Below are 21,491 nucleotides of genomic sequence, written 5' to 3'. Positions count from 1 at the left end.
CTCCATTTTACGCTTCTTTTTTTTTTTAATAATTTGCTGGAAATTAATGTCAAAATATGAATAGTTGAGAGGAAAAGAATTTGCAGGAAAAAATTGATAAGAATCACACTTGAGTTTTGATGTCTATTTATGTAAACGTTAATTAAAACAAAGTCTTAGTTATTTAATTTCATTAATGATTGACACATCCCAATAAATCATTAAAAGTTTAAGACGACTAGAAGAAAAAATGCCTAGGACATGATTTGAATCCAATAATTATTATTTGAAACAATGCTTTGTTGTTAAGAAAAGAAAAAGCTATGTTGCATTAAAGATTAAGATAAAATAATTTTTTTATAAATTAATCAGAATAATACTTTACTCTTTACACTTTTAAGATAATTTTGTATAATCCCAGCACTACATAAATACATAGTTTCTTGAAATTATGTCTATCTTTTTTTATCATTGTTAGCATATTGTATTTGACATAGTTCATTAATTAATTATCATATATTTGTACTTTATATCACTTGCACTAAAGATAACTGAGTCAAAATAATATTTTTTTTATAATTTTACCTTTATTAAGCTATAGCCTCTTTACAGAAATAAAGTTAATTTGGCTCTAATATTATGATTATAGAAAAGTTTTACTGTATTATTTGATCAAAAGAATGTGGCATAAGGGCGAGAAAATAACCATAAAATTGGAAAAATTATATGATATTTCAATGTTAAGTGAAAAATTAACAATATATATATATTTTTTATCGTCATTGCGTGACACGCGTCATGTAAATTATACAAATAGTAATAATACCGCTTGTCAAGCTGGGGCCCGCACAAGTATGACCAAACCAAGAGAAAACAAATGCAAATTTCTCTCATTTTCCCGCCTTCCCGCCTCTCAATCAATAAAAAATGCTTTCGTTTTGCGAGTGTGTGTGAGCTTCAGCTTCAGAGGGAAGAAGCTCTGTGGCAGAGCAACTGAAAACGGACAAAGTAGATTATAGAAATGGACACTCCAGACAAGAAACAGATCGCTGTCGCTTCTGTTTCCAAAGTTTGAGGTCAATCTCCCCATTTTAATTTTTTTATTTATTTTTAATTCAGTTCGAAGAGAACGACTCAACTTATGGGGTTGTAATTTGGATTTGAGCATTTTTTTTTTCCTGATTTTTCATCTGGGCATTTGTTATTTTTCATTTTTGGTGCTTTTTTGCAAATTGGGTTCTGAGGTACTAGTGCTTTGCGTGACAAATAGCTTTGGTAAATTGCTCCAATTCTGTTTAGCGTTCGCGTTTTGTGGTGCTGATTTAATAGAATATTTTGGAATATGATGATTTTAGCTCAGGCATTTGTTCCTCTGTCCATATGTTGTGTACACAAAACAAAGGCCCAGTAATATGAATTGTTTATAGCATGCTATGCATAGATAATAATAATATTAGCCTCTTTAGAAAGATAACAATTTGTTGGACTTGAAAATTTGACATGTGTAGGGGTGGGCAAAGTCGGTTTGGATCGGTTTGAGACATATTCTCAAACCGATCCAAACTTATCGGTTTGAAATATTTTCAAACCGATATCAACTTAAAAATTTTTCAAACCGAACCGATCCAAACCGACTGGATCGGTTTGGATCGGTTTGGATTCTCAGTTTGAGTTTATTAGCTAAAAGCCCACTTTTTTTATTATTTTACCTAAATTATTTGTTATTTTTTTGTGTCCGTAATCCAAATTGATACCTCTTTTATATTATTCATATCTACTTTGACATCTACATAACAATTTAAAGATACATCCATACAAGTTTACGGTATAATACATCCTAATAAAGAAGTTCTTAACATATTCATTCAAAACAAACTCACAAAATTAAAATAAACTTGAACAACATTTGACAATTAAAATATTGTGCATCTTGTCCGTCAAAACTTATGGCCTAATTAGTTTTGATTTGTCAAAATCTGCATAAAATGATAAATATAATTAGTTAGATTGCTTAACTTAAAATATAATGTAATTATATAATATTTTTGGATTGGATCGGTTTGAATCGGTTTGGAATCATTCCAAACCGAAATCCAAACCGAGTGATGTCGGTTTGCAATCCAATAAACCGAAACCAGTTTTTTTACTAATGAAACCGATCCAAACCGACCAAATGGTCGGTTTGGATCGGTTTGGATCGGTTCGGTTAAAATATGCCCACCCCTAGACATGTGTATGAAAATACAATCTCTGACAATTCACAGGTGGCACTTGTTAAATCATGCTTAAACCCATGTCACAAACCCCTTAAATTGTGCATGTGGTGATTTGAGATGGGTTATTTTGCTTTTCTTTTATCTGCTTGGTTATTGGTCTTATTTTCTCTTAGTGATTTGTTGAGCTCTGCTGTTTCTACTTTAGATTTCTTGTCGTGATCATTTGCCACTGACAAGAAAATAAACTTTACTTTGTATACTGTTTAAAAATTTAAAAATATCCTTACTTAAATTTTTTAAGTTATTTAACTTTATTTGTTTAAAAAACTAATAAAATTATTCAACACTCGATTTTTAAGAGATCTAACATATACTAATAATATAATTAAAAATTAAGTTAAAAAATAATTTAACATAATTTTAGTTACTAATTTTTTTATTTAATTTATTTTCAATGTTGAATTTTACACCCAAAATAACTTGCAATGAGAACATAACAATAGAAAATGTTCCATAAATACTACAAAAAAAAAAAAAGAGAGAGAGAAGGAGAAGAAGAAGAATGGCCAAAGCCCCCCCCCCCCCAAAAAAAATTATCTTGTGCAATACTTTTGTTTATTTTTTTTGAAAGTATTACACATATTTTGTATTTAATTTTTTCTCAAAGTTAATTTCCTTATTATTCATCTACATATTAATTAAGAAGTTGGAAATAAAAATTTTTATATTTAAGTTATGAGAATAATAAATTGAATTAGGATTGGGCTATATAAGTGTTCAAAGTAATTATATAATGTTGACTTATAATATATTGTCCAGTAACTTATATGATAAGTAATTTTGTAATATATATTTTTATTAAAATTAGAATGTGTAAAATTATTTTTAAAGCACAAATAGCTGCTGCTGGGTCTGCCACCGTGAACATAGTGCCCAATTAAAGTTTCTTTCTATTTTAAAGACTTGCAGATTGGTCCCCATTTTCCCCAATTGATAACTAGTTTTGAACGGCAAAATACTACAACGAGACGGGAAGATGATACGAATAGTCTAATGGCTCAATAAAGACGGTTTAATGGACACATATTTTTTTTATGCTGTATGAGGTTGACGACATTGATGGACTGATTGGGGTTGGTTTATACACTTTCTTCTGGGTTAAGAGTATTGCTCGGTGAGAGTGTAGAAATTGATGCCTTTGATAATTTTTTTGTAGTTTTCGTGAAGGAAATATTGGAATCTATGGCCTCCATCCAAAACAAAGCGTTTTGCTTTTTTTTTTTACATAATTTTTTCATTGATTTTCCAATTAAAACAAGACAATTACAACGCATTTTCTTAAACAAATTAAAAAAAAAAACTTAAATTTTGGTCAAAATAATTCAAAATTAAATTTAAATTTTTTTTCACAAATTCATTTTATTCTTATTTAATTAATTAAATAACTTATTTTATTGGGAACTTTTCGTTCTAAATTTGTGCCTCAAAAGTTTACCACTTGAGACAGCGATCGTACCAGTTACATAGATTATAAAACCTGTAACATTATTGAGCACTAACCGACTCTAGAGGAGCGGACCCTGTTGCTCTTAGTCACTTGTAACAAGTTTCCAAGCTGATACGATGATAGCCATGCTTGTGAGTTTGATTGAGGAGGAGCACTAACCGATTTGACCGGTATCCTATAATGTCCACGTGTGAAGCTATTGAATGTCTGATCACTTTCCTTTGAATCCAACGGTTACTTCGGATAAGAACAAAAAAGAACGTCTAATATGGTGCAACTTTTGTACCGCAAACGTAGCCGTCTTCGGTTGTCATTATTAATTATAGCCATCTTGGAAAGCAAGTTGAAGGGTCATACAAGTTTGAAAATGCCGACAGCACTTGCAAGTTGAAGCCGCGTAACTCTATCAAGGAACAGAATTTTGTTTCATTATTTGCAGTTTTCCCCTTTTTTTTTTTTTTTTTTCAAAAGGGATTGCAGATTCAACGAAGATCACAAGTTTGAAAATTTGGTGATCTATAAGTCGGAATGTTCACACTCAATAATAATGTATCTTTATAGTTGACTGAGACGACAAAGGCTCAAGAGTGTGGAATACAGCTCTTAACGAAAGTAATCTTTAAAGATCTTTCAATAGAATCACTTTGAAAATACACCCTTACCCTTTCTTTTTTTTCGTCATGATCTAAAAGACGCTTCACTCTTTTGAAATTTCCCTAGATCAAGAAACCCTTTATTTTTTTAACTTCAATCTTCTGAAATCAACATCACAACTAATTCGCATATGTTTTGTTGTAATGTCCACTATTTAATCAAACTATACATATATGGTTAAAAAATATTTAGTTATGTCTAAAGATATAATATTTTGAAAAAATAATGTTCGTAGATAAAAAAATTATTGTCATCTCTATTGATCGAGCCTATATTAGTTAGTAATGATACTCCTTTGATGCAAACTTACTATGAGATAGATTGGTTTAATCTGTGAGGGAAGAGAGACATTATAGTATATATAGCTTAAGGGTCTACTGTGCTGGTTAAAAAGTTTAAGCCAATGCTTTAGCGTTTACTAGAGAAGAAGTATGAGTCTTCACTATAAAGGAGAAATATGGAAACATAATATAATATAAGGTTTTGTAATTTTTTAGCAATAAAGTATAGGATATAATATTTGTTATACTAAGTTCTTATTTCCCAATAATTAGAAAAAAAGAAAAAAGGCAATTGCTGTGAAATGAACAATCACTTGAGCCCTTCGCGGTCAATATTCGGAGAAGTCTATGTTACAGCTTCTGTAAGTAACAGTAGCCAATGGGGAACTTCCACGGCTGCTAGAGGAGAGAGAAAGAGGTCCCAAACTCCCAATGCAAGGTGATGGAAATGGGAAAGTTCGAAGCTGTTACTTGTAGCTTCTGCACGTTAGCCATGCCCTCAATATTCTGTCCTTTTAGTTTGACTGAGATGACAAAGACTCGAGTTTGTGGTCCACCGCATATTGAAATATCTTCTAAAATGTCTTGAAATTAATTATTTTTCTCCTTGTATTTTAAAATAAGAGATTTTTTACTTTTCTCTATTAAAATTATTATATATTACTTACTACTTTACAATTTTCATTATATCTAAAAATCCTCCTAATAACAAAAATTTAAAGAAAAAGTTGAGCACATAAAATATACATTTATTATAAGAAAAATTTAAAAATAACAAAAAATATAAGAAAAATATTTTTATTTTCAATTTTTTATTCACACCAAAACATATTTTTTTAATTTGTAGTACTTCAATTTTTATTTCAATTTTCATTGATATGATTTAATTAATTTATAATAAATATGAATAAAAATATACTTACTAACAAGGATGATACTGTAAAATTATGCTGCAAAAAAAGTTATTAGTTTTTATAAAAATAATCAAGAGTTAATGATATATATTAATTTTGAGTAGATGGGAGACTGATATTCTCTATTTATCTCTTTAAAAATTTATTATAAGTTTCTTGAAGTTACAATATTAAACAATATAATACATTTTTTGGAGGGCAAATCAATCTGTTGTGTGGAAAGAAAAAGGAAAATTTGAAAAATTAATGAACTATAGCACTAATTTTGAAATAAAAACTTTGATAATTTAATTTTTTTTAAAATACATGAGAGAAAAGAAGCTGTTAATTTCATCAAACAAGTTCTCACTATTAGGTAGCATTGTTGTAATTATTCATTATAGTTGTCATAGAAAGCTTGAAGGGTCACGAGTTTGAAAATGCGGATAGGATTTTGTTTGATTATGTGCATTCCCAGAGAACAAGGGAATGGGAATGCAGATTCAAATGGGAATTTAGATGAAGTTAAATTAATGTTAATCTTTTATTGTTTTTCAAATGGGAATGTAGATTCAATAAGGATCACTAGTTTGAAAATTTGGTGATCAATTGTGTCCTTTCACACTCAAAATTAATTTGTCCTTATAGTTGACTGACTGAGACGACGAAGACTCAAGTGTGGGATCCAGCTCTTAACGGAAGTAATCTTTAAAGTTCTCTCAACAGATTCATTTTGAAAGTATAACCTTACCCTTTCCTTATTTCGTCTTTTGATCTCGAAGACACTTCGCTCTTTCGAATTTTCTCTAGATAAAGAAACCCTTTGTTAACTTCAATCTTCTGAACTCAACAACTCTACAAATCCACATCTGTTCATTTGTTGTAATCTCCACTATTTAAAATAGGTCAAACAACCTATACATATATGGTTAAAAAATGCTAAGTCAAGTCTTAAAATATTTTGAAAAATAGTGTTTGTGGATACAAAATTTATTTCCATACCTACAGCCGATAATATACTTCGCATAATGAATTCGATCGAGCCTATATTAGTTAGTAATGATGCTCCTTTGATATCAAATGATGCGAAGTAATGGTACTCACTCACTCTGAATTCAAATTGGTTTAATTATCATTAATTTTATTATCTTGTATCATCATCATCATCATTATCACCATCATCATCAACAACAACTATAAAAATAAGAATAATAACTACAATAATATTTTAATTGAGAACAAAAGTGAAATTATGAAATTTCGATGAAGTACAATTGAGAGTTTAAATAATGAGAACTTGATTCCCAACACTCCCCGTAGAAAATAAAGTTCTTATTTTTTAATTTAAAAAATATGTAGGCTTCATATATTTTATTTTCATTTTAGTAAATAAAAAGTATCAATCATTCTTATTCTGAATTTTGATTTTTCAATATGAGGAGCAATATATTAATTTTAATGAAGAAAAACTAACAATTCTTTTATAGTTTTGGTGGGTTATATAATTCAATTTTTTTTTAAAATGCGAGAGAAGATGCCGTTAATTTCACGAAACAAGTTGCTCACTAGTCGCTATAGGGGAGACTATTGTCATTATTAATTATAGCTATCTTGGAAAGCAAGTTGTAAGGGTATTACAAGTTTGAAAATGCCGACTGGACTTGCAAGTTGAAGCCGCGTAACTCTATCAACTGTTGAAGGAACATAACTTTGTTTCATTATTTGTACTTTTTTAAATTTTATTAAAAGGGAACGCAGATTCAATAAGGATGACAAGTTTGAAAATTTGGTGATCAATAAGTCTGTTCACACTCAATAATGATTTGTTTTTATAGTTGACTGGAACGACAAAGGCTCAAGAGTGTGGGATTCAGCTCTTAACGGAAGTAATCTAGGTGTGCGTTTGGATTGAGTTAAATTTTTTTTTTTAAGTTTTAGCTTTTAATATATATATATAAACTCACACACACCACGTTACCTCCCTGCTCCCTCTTCTCCCTTCACACACCCTCGGTCGACGGTCTCACTCAGCCCCACATGGTCACGCTTTGCCGACGTTGTAGCTTCCCACCGATCAAGGTTTGACACTTAGTTTATACTGATATTTGGATTTTGGAGTGGGTTTATTGCTGACTTGCTCTTGGGTGTTGTTATTAATTAAATTGGATATTTTTAATTAATTAATTAACAATTGTTCAATTATTTGGAGTGAGTTTGTTGTTGTTGACTGAAAATTAAACAATTAGAGGCTGTTCGTGACAAATTGGAGAGGATTTGTTGTTGTTGACTGATAATTGAACAATTGGAGATTGTTATAATTATATTGGAGTGGGTTTGTTGCTATTGACTGATAATTGAATAATTGGAGACTGATATTAATTAAATTGGGGAGGATTTTTGCTGTTATTATAAATTAAATTGGAGATTGTTAATTAATTAATTTGTGTTTTTTTTTTAAATTTAGAATATGGCAATATGCTGAATTGCTAATTCATAGTTGTTATTATTATTGTTGTTGTTGTTGTTATTATTGTTATTGTTATTGTTGAAATATTGTTAATGATGGTTTGTAGTTGATATTTGTTATTAAGGATGTTTGGAATTAAGATTTTTGGATTTTAAGTGGTTGTTGGTAGAATTTTTGGATTAAATTGTTTCAATCCGTTTTAAACCGAACTAACCTGATTTGCCCACCCCTACTTCAAAGATCTACTAATAGAATTACTTTGAAAATACACCCTTACCCTTTCCTTATTTTTCGTCTTCCGATTTTGAGGACGCTTCACTCTTTTGAAATTTCCCTAGATCAAGAAACCCTTAATTTTCTTAACTTCAATCTTCTGAACTCAACATCACTACTAATTCGCATCCGTTTGTTTGTAATCTCCACTATTTAAAAGAGATCAAACAACCTATATCTACATAGTTAAAAAATATTTAGTTAGTCTTAAGATAAAATATTTTGAAAAATAGTGTTTGTAGATAAAAAAAAATTATTATCATGCCTATTGATCGAGCCTATATTAGTTAGTAATGATGCTCCTTTGATCACGAATGATGCAAAGTCATGGTATCAACTCACTCTGAGATCAGATTGGTTTAATCTGTGAGAGAAGAGGGACATTATAGTATATATAGCTTAAGGGTCTACTGTGCCGGTTAAAAAATTTAAGCCAATACTTTAGCATTTATTAGAGAAGAAGTACGAGTCTTCACTATAAAGGAGAAATATGGAAACATAATATAATATAAGGTTTCGTAATTTTGTAGCAATAAAGTATAGGATATAATATTTGTTATACTAAGGTATTATTTCCCAATAACTTAAAGATTATTTTAATTTAAAGTTTTGACTTAAAATTTTCACACAAATTTATAATCATTGATCTTCAAATTCAATACAAGAGAATGCGGATGAGTTGGCAACTTGAAAAATAAAAGAATAATAATTCTAATTTAAAAGATGATAAGGCAAGTAATGGTAAAAGCTCTGTTTTTTTTTTTTTTAATTTAACTTCAAAATATACCATATCTACTTTGTTTACCATCACAAGTAATCGCATATATTAACAAATAATCACAATTTATTTTTGAATTAGTGATATGTATATATGTATATTCAAAGGTCATTAGTAATTAAAAAAATAAATAAATATTTATATAAGATATTTATTGAAAATTAATTACATTCATTTTATGATGAAATAGTCTAAATATCTACCTTAAAACATTTATTTTTGAGGAGGATATATAAATCTCCTTAAGAAACTGCAGCCCAGCACTCCCTTTGCTCTTGAATTTTATTCCCAAGGATATATATCCACCGTTGGATTTCTATATGCTTATCCAACGGACACCGGTTACTGGCCTTAAAGCTGTAAAGCATAAGCTAAGATGATTAGTTCCAAAAGACATGACCCACAAATAAAAAGTAAAACAAGGCCACAAACAATAATTAAGCGAAAGTTCAATTATTCCTTCGCTATTGACGTCAATTTTCAATATCAGTCTTTCCTTGCATTCATTCATTTTCAATCGACAACCGCTTTTCCTTACTTCCGTCTGTCGATCACAACCACACTTTGCTTCTGTTTATTGCGTTCATTGTTGTTCTGTTATTCAGCATCTGTCATCAACTCTTTTGAATTTTCCATCTTCTGATCTCAACAATACTTGGCCTCTGTTTGTTGTAATCTTAAGTCTTGTTATTTGGTTTTCCTCTGTTCTCTATCTAGTTGTGTCCAGCTGTGCCGCTGTCTCTGTTTTATTCTCCATCCACTCTTTCTATTTTTTTCCTTTTAATTTTGTTCCATCTTGTTGTGGTCACTTGTGTTCAATCACTCAGTGTGCTTCCTAACTGGATCAATTGTTTTTCACAAATTCAGAAAAAAGAGAGATAGAGAGACAAGGACAAAGGATTGAAGATGGCTGAAATCATTCTTACTATTGTTGTAGAAGTTGTGAAGTGCTTGGCTCCTCCCGCATATCGCCAAATTAGCTATTTGCGTGAGAGTAAGTACACGAGCATCTTAGACAATCTCAAGACTGAAGTTGACAATCTGAAGTCTGAGAAGGTTAGTATAGAGCACCGGGTTGCTGAGGCTAAAACAAAAGGGGAAGCGATTGAAGAGAACGTTGAGAATTGGCTCGAAGGGGCAAATGATGTCATTGTTAAGGCAGATAAATTTACAGACGATGAAGCCATTGAAAATAAGCGTTGTTTCAAGGGGTTAATACCTAATTTGAAGACCCGCCGTCGACTTAGCAAGGAAGCAGAGAGGCAGAAGGAGGCTGTTGTCAAAGTCCTGGACGCTAGAAGATTTGATAGAATTTCCTACCGTACTGCTCCAGAGGATATTCGGCTTATCCCTAACAAAGACTACGAGCCCTTTGAATCAAGAATGTCCACTTTGAGGAGTATACTCAGTGCACTAGAAGATCGCGATGTCAACATGCTTGGGATTTATGGAATGGGTGGCATCGGAAAGACGATGCTGGCCGAAGAAGTTGCTAGGAAAGTCAAGAGTGACAAACTCTTTGATCAGGTGGTTTTTGTTGAGGTGTCTCAGAATCAAGACATACGAAAGATTCAAGGAGTAATCGCAGATAAATTAGGCCTGAAGTTGCATGAGGAAAGTGATGAAGGAAGGGCAGGCAGCTTATATGAAGGTATAAAAAAAGTGAAGAAGATCCTGATAGTTTTAGACAACATTTGGGAAAATCTTAATTTGGGGAGTGTCCGAATTCCTCTTGGAGATGGTTGTAAAGTATTGTTGACGGCCAGAAGTCTAAATGTATTGTCTGAGAAGATGGATTGTCGAACAAATTTCTCAATTGGTGTTTTAAACAAAGAAGAAGCTTGGAATCTATTCAAGAAGATGGCAGGTGATTATATTGAAGGTAGTGAATTCCAATCGGTAGCAAGGGATGTGGCAAAGGGATGTGCAGGTCTGCCAGTTTCCATTGTGACGGTTGCAAGGGCATTAAGGAACAAGAACATACAGGAATGGAAGGATGCATTGGAAAAACTAGGAAGGCCCTCTTCATCGAATTTTAAGCATGTACAGCCAGATGCATATAAAGCCATAAAGTTGAGTTACGACAAATTGGTAGGGGAGGAGCTGAAGAACATCTTTTTGCTAATAGGATATACAGCCATAGCATCTATTGACGAACTGTTAATGTGTGGTATGGGATTGAGTTTATTTCAAGGTGTGAATAAGATGGAAGCAGCACGAAATCGAGTACATACATTGGTGCGCACACTCAAAGCTTCTTGTATGTTGCTTGACCATATAAGCCAGAAGAAAGAGTTGTTTTCTATGCATGATGTAGTTCGCGATGTCGCCATATCAATTGCATCTACTGAACGAAATGTGTTTACTGCTACAAATGAGCAGGTTGATGGTTGCAGGGAATGGTCAGACGGAAGTGCAATAAAGCATTGCACTTCAATCGTCATACATGATATCAAGCCTAATTTGCTTCCTAAAGTACTGGAATGTCCTCAGCTCGAACTTCTTTTTATTAGTGATGATCCTTGCGAAACCTCACCAGTAACAATTCCAGACAACCTTTTCAAGAGCATGATCGAGGTCAGAGTTGTAAACTTGACTTACATACGGTCACTGCCTCCATCACTTGGTCTCCTGTCAAACCTTCGAACACTGAGTTTGTGTCGCTGCAGTTTGCCTGATATAAGTGTTGTAGGAGACTTGAAGAAACTAGAAATCCTTTGCTTAAGAGGTTCTTATATTAAGAAGTTGCCGGTAGAAGTAGGTGAATTGACTTGGCTAAAGTTGCTTGATTTGAGAGATTGTTTTGCACTAAAAGTTATTCCACCAAATATACTGTCAAAATTATCCCATTTAGAAGAACTATATATAGCTAGTGAACTCTTTGACTTTGCCGATTGGGAGGTGGAGGTGGAAGGGGTTAAGAATGCAAGCCTTGAGGAGTTGAAGCATTTACCCAACTTGACCTCTTTGGAATTACACGTCTATGACGTCGGCACTCTGCCCAGAGGCCTGCTCTTGGAGAAGCTGGAAAGGTACAGCATACATATCATCCGCATTGGAGATGATGAGGATGAGGATGAGGATGAGGGTTGGGAATATTGGGAGAGCACTGGCATTTGGTGTCGTGAATTCAGACTCGAGCTAAATGACAAGATTCGCTTGAAGGATTCGCTGATCGTGCAACTGCAGAGAATTGAAGACCTTGAATTACGTAGATTGCAAGAGCAAGATGTCGATTATTTTCGTAACGAGTTAGTCAAAGTAGGCTCTTCCCATCTCAAGCGTCTCCGTATGAGGGGTTCACGCCTCGCCCTCAGTCCGGCAGAGTCAGAGGTATGATCATTCCTAATTTAAGAAAATGGTATGAGAGGGTTCTTTTCACCTGGGATTCTAATATCGTTTTGTCAATTTATACATTAGACTAAAGCTATAAATTTCTAGTGCATCACAGTAATTAATTTTGAAAAAGTCTTCAAATATTATATTATTCTCATTTTCAAAGCAACCAATTTTGGAAAAAAAATCTTTAATGTTTGCAATTTAATTAATATTTTAATCTTTTAGCTTCAGAATCTTACCATTTTAATTTAAAGAAAAAACCATAATTGCCCTTATATTGCACGAGCTTCATGCTTTGTAATATCCTTCTTCTCTTTTCTCTCAACAAAAAAAGAAAAAAAAGAAAAAGAAAAAAAAAGTGAAGTTTGAATCATGGGAGAGTAAGGGACTAAAAAAATGAATTTGGGTTTTGTACGCTCTTTTACCTTTTAAAAAAATATATAAAGAGAACATTCATTATTTATCAAAATTAAATCCATAATTGCAAGTTTATTTTTCATATTTAATTTTTATTTTTAAATTAACTCTATTAAATTTTTATTTAAAAAATCTTAATCATGGAATCCGAAATATCAAATTTGGATTTAGTGCTAAGTTTATTATACTAATTTTTAAACATCTTGTATCTATGCATTAATTAAGATTGTGTTCACAATTAAGTTTACACTCTTAAATCAAGACACCTGCAATGTCAACAGAGACAAGAGGAATCAGCTAATGATTTGCAGTCACATGAAATCATTTTGGAGGACAATGTCCAAATTTCTAATACGCTTTTCCCTGAGAAGGTCAGTTATTAATAAGTCAATCGTCTTATTAATTCTCTATAATTTTTGTTTTTTTTCTTTGTTATATTCCTGTTTGGTAACAAATATGGCAAAGAGTGATTAATAATTATATTTCACAATTATTCTAAATTTTTCATCCGAAGTATAGTGGGGTGTAACAAATACATTCTTAGAGAAAGAAAAGGTACTCTGACACAATAAGTGAATTAATAATAATTATTATTATAAACATCATGTTATGGAATACTAAATATGTTGTAATCGCTGAATATATATTATATATATATATATATAGACTAATAAGTTGATTGAAATTATGGTTAGTCATTTTCTTTAATATACATCATTAGAACACATATAAATTATATTAGCCGCCGTCTAAATCTATACTAAATATGTTGTTCACTTTATAATATAAATTTTTTAAAAGATCTCAGTGAGGGATGCTCTAAGATAATGTGTCCACTCCTGCATGAGCGGAAATCACGTTGATTCTCTAGCATCTGAGGAAATCATGATGATCTGCCAAACGTGATATCTGCTGATTGATTGTTGATGAGACTCTTCTCGCCTAATTTCTTAGAATTATATGTGAACCCGCGGCAATTAATGATAATTACTATTTGCAAGGGGCAATTATGTGATTTCCTTTGAAAATATTCCAAATTTTTATATAATCGAGGTGCCAGTAGTTAAATCCCGAGAACTGCTCGCGCTGGACACTAGGTCCTATTGTTAATCAACCAAAATTTAATATTACAAAATTCGTTACAATCAAAAAATATTTGCAATATGAATTATATTAGCCGCCGTCTAAATCTATACATTTAGTAAGGAATAATTTGGAAAACTTGATTAACGGTTGTTTGTATGAAAAACTGAAAAGAACTATAACCAGAGAAAGAGTAATTTTATTGATTTGTCCATCAACAGAAATCATTGTTGCTTGTAATTAACAAGTTAATTTTTTGATCGTGCAGGTTGCATTACCAGAGTTAGAGAAGTTGGAGTTGGTGTCAATAAATGTTGAGAGGATTTGGCCGAGCCAAGTTACAGTCATGTCTTGTGGTAATCAGAATTTAACACGCTTGATCCTGCACGGATGTATGAATTTAAGATGTCTATTTTCATCTTCTACTGTTAGTAGCTTTGTTCGACTCCAAAGCATTGAGATAAGTAAATGTCCTGTCCTGGAAGAGTTAATAGTCGTGGACAACCAAGAAGAAAGGAAGAATAATATTGTAATGTTTCCTCAGTTGCAATATCTGGAGATGTCTGATCTTGAAAAGATCACAAGCTTCTGCACTGGAGATCTTGATATTCTTGAATTTCCATCCTTGAAAGAATTATGGATATCTGCATGTCCTGAATTCATGGCGAGATACAAAAGAACTACTAATATCTTGACGGAAAGGGTACGTACAAGAATTTTATAATCATTTTTTCAATTCTTATGTATGTACTGTGAAAGTTTAAATCATAAAGCTTAAGAGTTATATTGCTATTAAATTTTATTATTTTAATTATTATTATTTATGATTATTATTGTCATTATTATTATTATTAAAATTTATTACTTTTATTATTTTAATTGCTATTATACTGTAATTAATTCATTATTATTAATATTTATCTTGTTATGATTAAAATTAATGTTATTATTAAAATATATTAACTTTTTTATTTTCATTATTATTAATTAATGTTGTTATTATTTTTATTAATAATATTATTATTAAAACTTATTAATAATAATTATTATTATCATTATTAATATTATTATTTCAGTTAATTTTGTTGTTGTTGTTATTATTATTGTTGTTAAATTTTATTAATTTTTTGTTTTAATTAACATTATTTTCATAATTATTATTTTTAGTTTTATTATTATTATTATTGTTTTAATTATAATAGATACAAATAATATTAGGGACACAATTATCAAAGGGCATTTTAATAACTTATAATAGTTTATTCCAATTATAAAAAAAAGTAAACACATCAATGGGAATGTTGTTCATTCCGATTCCTTATTATGATTCTAGCTCATTTCGATTCTTATTTAATAAACGCACCATTAGAATGTGTTTAGAACACAGTATTGTATATTGTTATAATATTGTTCACATTAATTTATTACTTACCTATGTTTGGAAGTTTTAAAAGTTAGATTGTGGTCAATTATATAATTCACTACAATGTGCTAAAATTTTTCTTAATTGAAATATTAAAAATATATTTTTATTATATTTTTATTTTTACTATAATAATTAAAATATTAAAAATAAATTATATTATAATATTATTTTATTATATCATATTATATTTATATATTAATAATTAATATAAAATAATAATTAAATATAATTTTTAATAAATTTACATAATGAGAGTAGATCTAGAAATGATAGTAATAATTAAAAAAATATGAAATATTTATTAATTTGTGGAATAAATAAACGTATTTATCTTTTTGAAGTTAGGATGCAAACATAAACTTTATTTTATATTTAACAAGTTGTGACTCTTATAAACTAGTATTGAATCATGCATTGTAATTACATAATATCAATAATAAAAGTCCTCTTAAATTTCCTACTTCTTATTCATATCATTTAACAACTAAGCCAATAAATAAAAAAATAATAATTATGTTTTTTCCTGACATTTCAGAAAACAAGAGGGATTACAATGAAAATAACCTAAATAAATACACTCTGCCGTTAGATTTGCTTTTACCATTCTTGTCTTGGATCCAATGGCTAAATTACAAAATGACAAAAGAAGTGGTATGTTGCAACTGTTGCAACATAGGCGGAACCTCATTATTTATCAAAATTAAATCCATAATTGCAAGTTTATTTTTCACATTTAATTTTTATTTTTAAATTAACTCTATTAAATTTTTATTTAAAAAATCTTAATCATGGAATCCAAAATATCAAATTTGGATTTAGTGCTAAGTTGATTGTACTCATTTTTAAAGATTTTATATCTATGCATTAAGATTGTGCTCACAATTAAGTTTACGCTCTAAAATCAAGACATCTGCAATGTAAAACAGAGACAAGTGCATTAATTAAGATTGTGTTCACAATTAAGTTTACACTCTTAAATCAAGACACCTGCAATGTCAACAGAGACAAGAGGAATCAGCTAATGATTTGCAGTCACATGAAATCATTTTGGAGGACAATGTCCAAATTTCTAATACGCTTTTCCCTGAGAAGGTCAGTTATTAATAAGTCAATCGTCTTATTAATTCTCTATAATTTTTGTTTTTTTTCTTTGTTATATTCCTGTTTGGTAACAAATATGGCAAAGAGTGATTAATAATTATATTTCACAATTATTCTAAATTTTTCATCCGAAGTATAGTGGGGTGTAACAAATACATTCTTAGAGAAAGAAAAGGTACTCTGACACAATAAGTGAATTAATAATAATTATTATTATAAACATCATGTTATGGAATACTAAATATGTTGTAATCGCTGAATATATATTATATATATATATATAGACTAATAAGTTGATTGAAATTATGGTTAGTCATTTTCTTTAATATACGTCATTAGAATACATATAACTTATATTAGCCGCCGTCTAAATCTATACTAAATATGTTGTTCACTTTATAATATAAATTTTTTAAAAGATCTCAGTGAGGTATGCTCTAAGATAATGTGTCCACTCCTGCATGAGCGGAAATCACTTTGATTCTCTAGCATCTGAGGAAATCATGATGATCTGCCAAACGTGATATCTGCTGATTGATTGTTGATGAGACTCTTCTCGCCTAATTTCTTAGAATTATATGTGAACCCGCGGCAATTAATGAAATTACTATTTGCAAGGGGGAATTATGTGATTTCCTTTGAAAATATTCCAAATTTTTATATAATCGAGGTGCCAGTAGTTAAATCCCGAGAACTGCTCGCGCTGGACAGTAGGTCCTATTGTTAATCAACCAAAATTTAATATTACAAAATTCGTTACAATCAAAAAATATTTGCAATATGAATTATATTAGCCGCCGTCTAAATCTATACATTTAGTAAGGAATAATTTGGAAAACTTGATTAACGGTTGTTTGTATGAAAAACTGAAAAGAACTATAACCAGAGAAAGAGTAATTTTATTGATTTGTCCATCAACAGAAATCATTGTTGCTTGTAATTAACAAGTTAATTTTTTGATCGTGCAGGTTGCATTACCAGAGTTAGAGAAGTTGGAGTTGGTGTCAATAAATGTTGAGAGGATTTGGCCGAGCCAAGTTACAGTCATGTCTTGTGGTATTCAGAATTTAACACACTTGGACCTGCACGGATGTATGAATTTAAGATGTCTATTTTCATCTTCTACTGTTAGTAGCTTTGTTCGACTCCAAAGCATTGAGATAAGTAAATGTCCTGTCCTGGAAGAGTTAATAGTCTTGGACAACCAAGAAGAAAGGAAGAAAAATATTGTAATGTTTCCTCAGTTGCAATATCTGGGGATGTCTGATCTTGAAAAGATCACAAGCTTCTGCACTGGAGATCTTGATATTCTTGAATTTCCATCCTTGAAAGAATTATGGATATATGCATGTCCTGAATTCATGGCGAGATACAAAAGAACTACTAGTATCTTCACGGAAAGGGTACGTACAAGAATTTTATAATCAATGATCGTTTACTTGCAATTAACAAGTTAATTTTTTGTTCGAGCAGGTTCGGTTACCAGAGTTAGAGAAGTTGACGTTGGATTCAATAAATGTTGGGAGGATTCGGCTGAGCCCAGTTACAGTCATGTCTTGTGGTAATCAGAATTTAACACGCTTGATCCTACACGGATGTATGAATTTAAGATGTCTATTTTCATCTTCTACTGTTAGTAGCTTTGTTCGACTCCAAAGCATTGAGATAAGTAAATGTCCTGTCCTGGAAGAGTTAATAGTCGTGGACAACCAAGAAGAAAGGAAGAATAATATTGTAATGTTTCCTCTGTTGCAATATCTGGAGATGTCTGATCTTGAAAAGATCACAAGCTTCTGCACTGGAGATCTTGATATTCTTGAATTTCCATCCTTGAAAGAATTATGGATATCTGCATGTCCTGAATTCATGGCGAGATACAAAAGAACTACTAGTATCTTCACGGAAAGGGTACGTACAAGAATTTTATAATCAATTTTTCAATTCTTATTCTGTGAGAGTTTATATCATAGAGTTTAGAGTTATATTGCCTTTGCCTTTATCGCTTGGTTTCTTACTAAAAGTCAAATTGTTAGCAACGTAACTCTCTTACAGATTAGTGTATAGTATTCATTCATAATTATTCTAGATTAGTGTATAGTATTCATTCATAATTATTCTAATTTATAAAATATATTTTATAAATTAGTGGTAACTTATAATTCTCATCAATTGATTCATCTTGTATTTTTTTTTTTTTGGGCTCTGATCAATCTCCCAGGTATTCCCTAATTTGGAAGAGTTGAAAGTTGATGCAAAGCACGTAGTAACAAATAAATATCTATTTTCTGAAGACTTGCTTTGCAAACTAAAATATATTTTTGTGGAGTTGGATGATGAGCGGACTATTTTATCGCTTGGTGACTTCCTCCAGAGACTTCACACAATGAAACTCCTCCAAATAGGAGGACTTGATGCTTGGTTGCCGGAAGAGAAGGTTGAAAATGGGATGAGGGTAGAAATAATAGAAGCAAAATATCAACTGGAGCACATTTTGATAGAGGAGTCCTCTGTTACGAACAACTTGGTTATTCTACGTGTAAAGGGGTGTGACCGTTTGGTCAATCTAGTGCCATCGTCGACATCCTTTCAGAATCTTACAAATCTGGTGGTATCGCGTTGCAACAACTTGAAAATCGTAATAACATCCTCAGTTGCAAAGACTCTGGTGAGACTTAGATATATGGAGATAGCATCATGCGATAAGATAAAAGAAATAGTACTGGGGGATGATGTTGTAGCACAAGATGAGGTTATTACTTTCAGAGAATTGAAGGAGTTGAAGCTTTTACTCTTAGAAAGTCTGACAAGCTTCTGCTCTGGCAATTGTGCTTTCAATTTCCCATCTTTGGAAAGATTAGTGGTGGATGATTGCCCCGATATGAAGATTTTCTCTGAAGGAAAATTAAGTACACCCAAATTACACAAAGTGGAGCGGCGGGGTGAAGCATGTTGGGATTGGAAGGACGACCTTAACACAACCATACGAAAGGTATATATTTCTCAACAATCAACTTTTTCCCTCTCTTGCTTTTTCTCCACCTTCACTCTCACTCCAAATCCCTAACTTAATTTCCTCCTCCTGCTCCTGCTCCTAAAACAAGTACGCGAGTTTTCACAGGATGGTTGCTGGGGTTTGGTCAGATGACAGCGGCTTGCAGCTGGAAGCAACTACTTGGTTCCGAAATCTACTTTCGATTGAGAGGAGTCCACAAATTGATGAAGTCATACAATCTGGCGTTGTCCCGCGCTTTGTTGAGTTTCTTATGAGGGTAGACTATCCGCAACTTCATTTTCAGGCTGCTTGGGCTCTTACAAACATTGCTTCTGGAACTTCAGAGAACACTAAGGTGGTGATTGACGACGGTGCTGTTCCAATATTTGTGAAACTACTTGCTTCTCCAAGTGAGGATGTCCGCGAGCAGGCTGTTTGGGCAATGGGAAATATTGGTGGTGACTCACTTGGATGCCGTAATCTTGTGCTTCGCGAAGAAGCTTTGATTCCAGTGCTGGAGCAATTAAAGGACCACACTAAGCTTTCAATGCTGAGAACTGCCACATGGACATTGTCTAATTTATGCAGGGGCATGCCACAGCCACCATTTGATCAGGTAAGGCCAGCTCTCCCGGCGCTTGCACAGCTTATTCGTTCAAACGATGAAGAGGTCTTGACATATGCCTGTTGGACACTCGCGTATCTTGCTGATGGTACGAATGACAAAATTCAAGCTGTGATCGAGGCAGGTGTCTGTCCACGACTTGTTGAGCTCCTTGGTCACTCATCATCCTCAGTGCTTGCCCCTGCCCTGGGGACTGTTGGAAATATTGTGACGGGAGATGATTTCCAGACTCAGTATATAATTAACTGTGGTGCACTGCCATACTTTTTGGACATTTTAGTCCATAATCATGAAGAGATCATCAAGAAGAAGATTAGCTGGATTATTTCAAATATTACAGCTGGAAACAGGGAGCAGATTCAGGCGGTAATTGATTCCGGCTTAATTGGTCCCATTGTCAATCTACTTCAAAATGCTGAATTTGATACAAAGAAGGAGGCTGCTTGGGCAATTTCGAATGCCAGCTCGCGTGGCACTCATGATCAAATCAAGTACCTCGTGAGAACGGGGTGTATAAAACCATTGTGTGGTCTCCTTCAATGTGCTGATCCAAAGATCGTCACTGTTTGCTTAGAAGGATTAGAGAACATTTTGAAGGTCGGGGTAGCTGAAATGAATACGGGTACCGCCGTTGGAGATTTTAATCAATATGCCCAGTTGGTTGAGGAGGCTGAGGGATTAGAAAAGATTGAAAATCTACGAAGTCGTGACGTCAACGGGATCTCTGAGAAGGCAGTAAAGATTCTCGAGACATACTGGTCTAGCCGTGTGATTGGAAGAGGACGATGATACAAAGGAGGAAGATGCAAAAGGCAGAGACAACTAGTAGTAATTATTAACAAAGGTTTATTACTATTACTATTATTATTATTAATTGGAATCGGCTTTCAGACCGTAAAACAACACTCATCTTGTTTCTTTTATTTTATGATTTCAGGTTTAATGGTGGAAGATTCATGCATGCTTGTGTGCCCCTCTCCTGTTAAGTGTATTGTGGATTGCTGCTGTGTTTCGACACAGTTAATGATGAAACTCCTCATCAAATGATCTTTAATCATTCTAATCATGCAATTTCTTTTCTTTTTTTAATGGAGATCGTTGAGTATTTTAGTATATAGTAATAAAATTCATTGAAGCATTACATTCAATATAATATCATTGTCTGATACTAGAAATTAATGTGTCTTACCAAAGTGTGTGTATTTAATGCTTAATTTGGGTACATATGAAAATTTATGTAAACATAAATGATATCGTATATAAATAGAAAACGAAAAAAGTTGTTCAAACATATAAGTATAAAGTTTTTGAAAGCATTGGTTACAGAATAAAATATATATATAACAAATTTATATTTTATTGATGAACGTAATATAATACTAGTCAAATTTTGAAAATCTTAATTTACTTATAATCTTTTCTAATTTGGTATGCACAAAAAGATTTTTATTATAAAACCA

At 31.8% G+C, this 21,491-nt stretch overlaps 1 protein-coding gene across 2 annotated transcripts; it reads left to right on the top strand.

The window, feature by feature from the left end:
- Positions 1-9,947: 9,947 nt before the first annotated feature.
- LOC18040755 (importin subunit alpha-1a) lies at positions 9,948-21,006 on the top strand. Of its 2 annotated transcripts, XM_024183903.1 has the most exons (6): positions 9,948-12,381; positions 13,086-13,175; positions 14,156-14,590; positions 18,633-19,403; positions 19,516-20,875; positions 20,969-21,006. In XM_024183903.1, the coding sequence occupies exons 1-5, from the start codon at positions 9,955-9,957 to the stop codon at positions 20,818-20,820; spliced, it is 5,028 nt and encodes a 1,675-aa protein (XP_024039671.1). In that variant the 5' UTR covers positions 9,948-9,954; the 3' UTR covers positions 20,821-20,875; positions 20,969-21,006. The 2 variants fall into 2 exon arrangements, with proteins under 2 accessions (XP_024039671.1, XP_024039672.1); XM_024183904.1 differs by lacking the exons at positions 9,948-12,381; positions 13,086-13,175; positions 14,156-14,590 and adding an exon at positions 18,273-18,322.
- Positions 21,007-21,491: the final 485 nt, after the last annotated feature.

The sequence above is a fragment of the Citrus clementina genome, unplaced genomic scaffold (assembly GCF_000493195.1).
Source record: "Citrus clementina cultivar Clemenules unplaced genomic scaffold, Citrus_clementina_v1.0 scaffold_5, whole genome shotgun sequence".
NCBI lineage: Eukaryota > Viridiplantae > Streptophyta > Magnoliopsida > Sapindales > Rutaceae > Citrus > Citrus x clementina.
Note: the sequence above shows the minus strand (reverse complement) of the source record. Positions and strands in the feature narration are given on the sequence as shown.

Coding starts and splice junctions, on each gene's coding strand:
- LOC18040755 (XM_024183903.1), top strand. CDS start 9,955: ATGGCTGAAATCATTCTTACTATTGTTGTAGAAGTTGTGAAGTGCTTG. Junction 13,176..14,155: donor ATACGCTTTTCCCTGAGAAG/GTCAGTTATTAA, acceptor TTGATCGTGCAG/GTTGCATTACCAGAGTTAGA. Junction 14,591..18,632: donor CTAATATCTTGACGGAAAGG/GTACGTACAAGA, acceptor TCAATCTCCCAG/GTATTCCCTAATTTGGAAGA.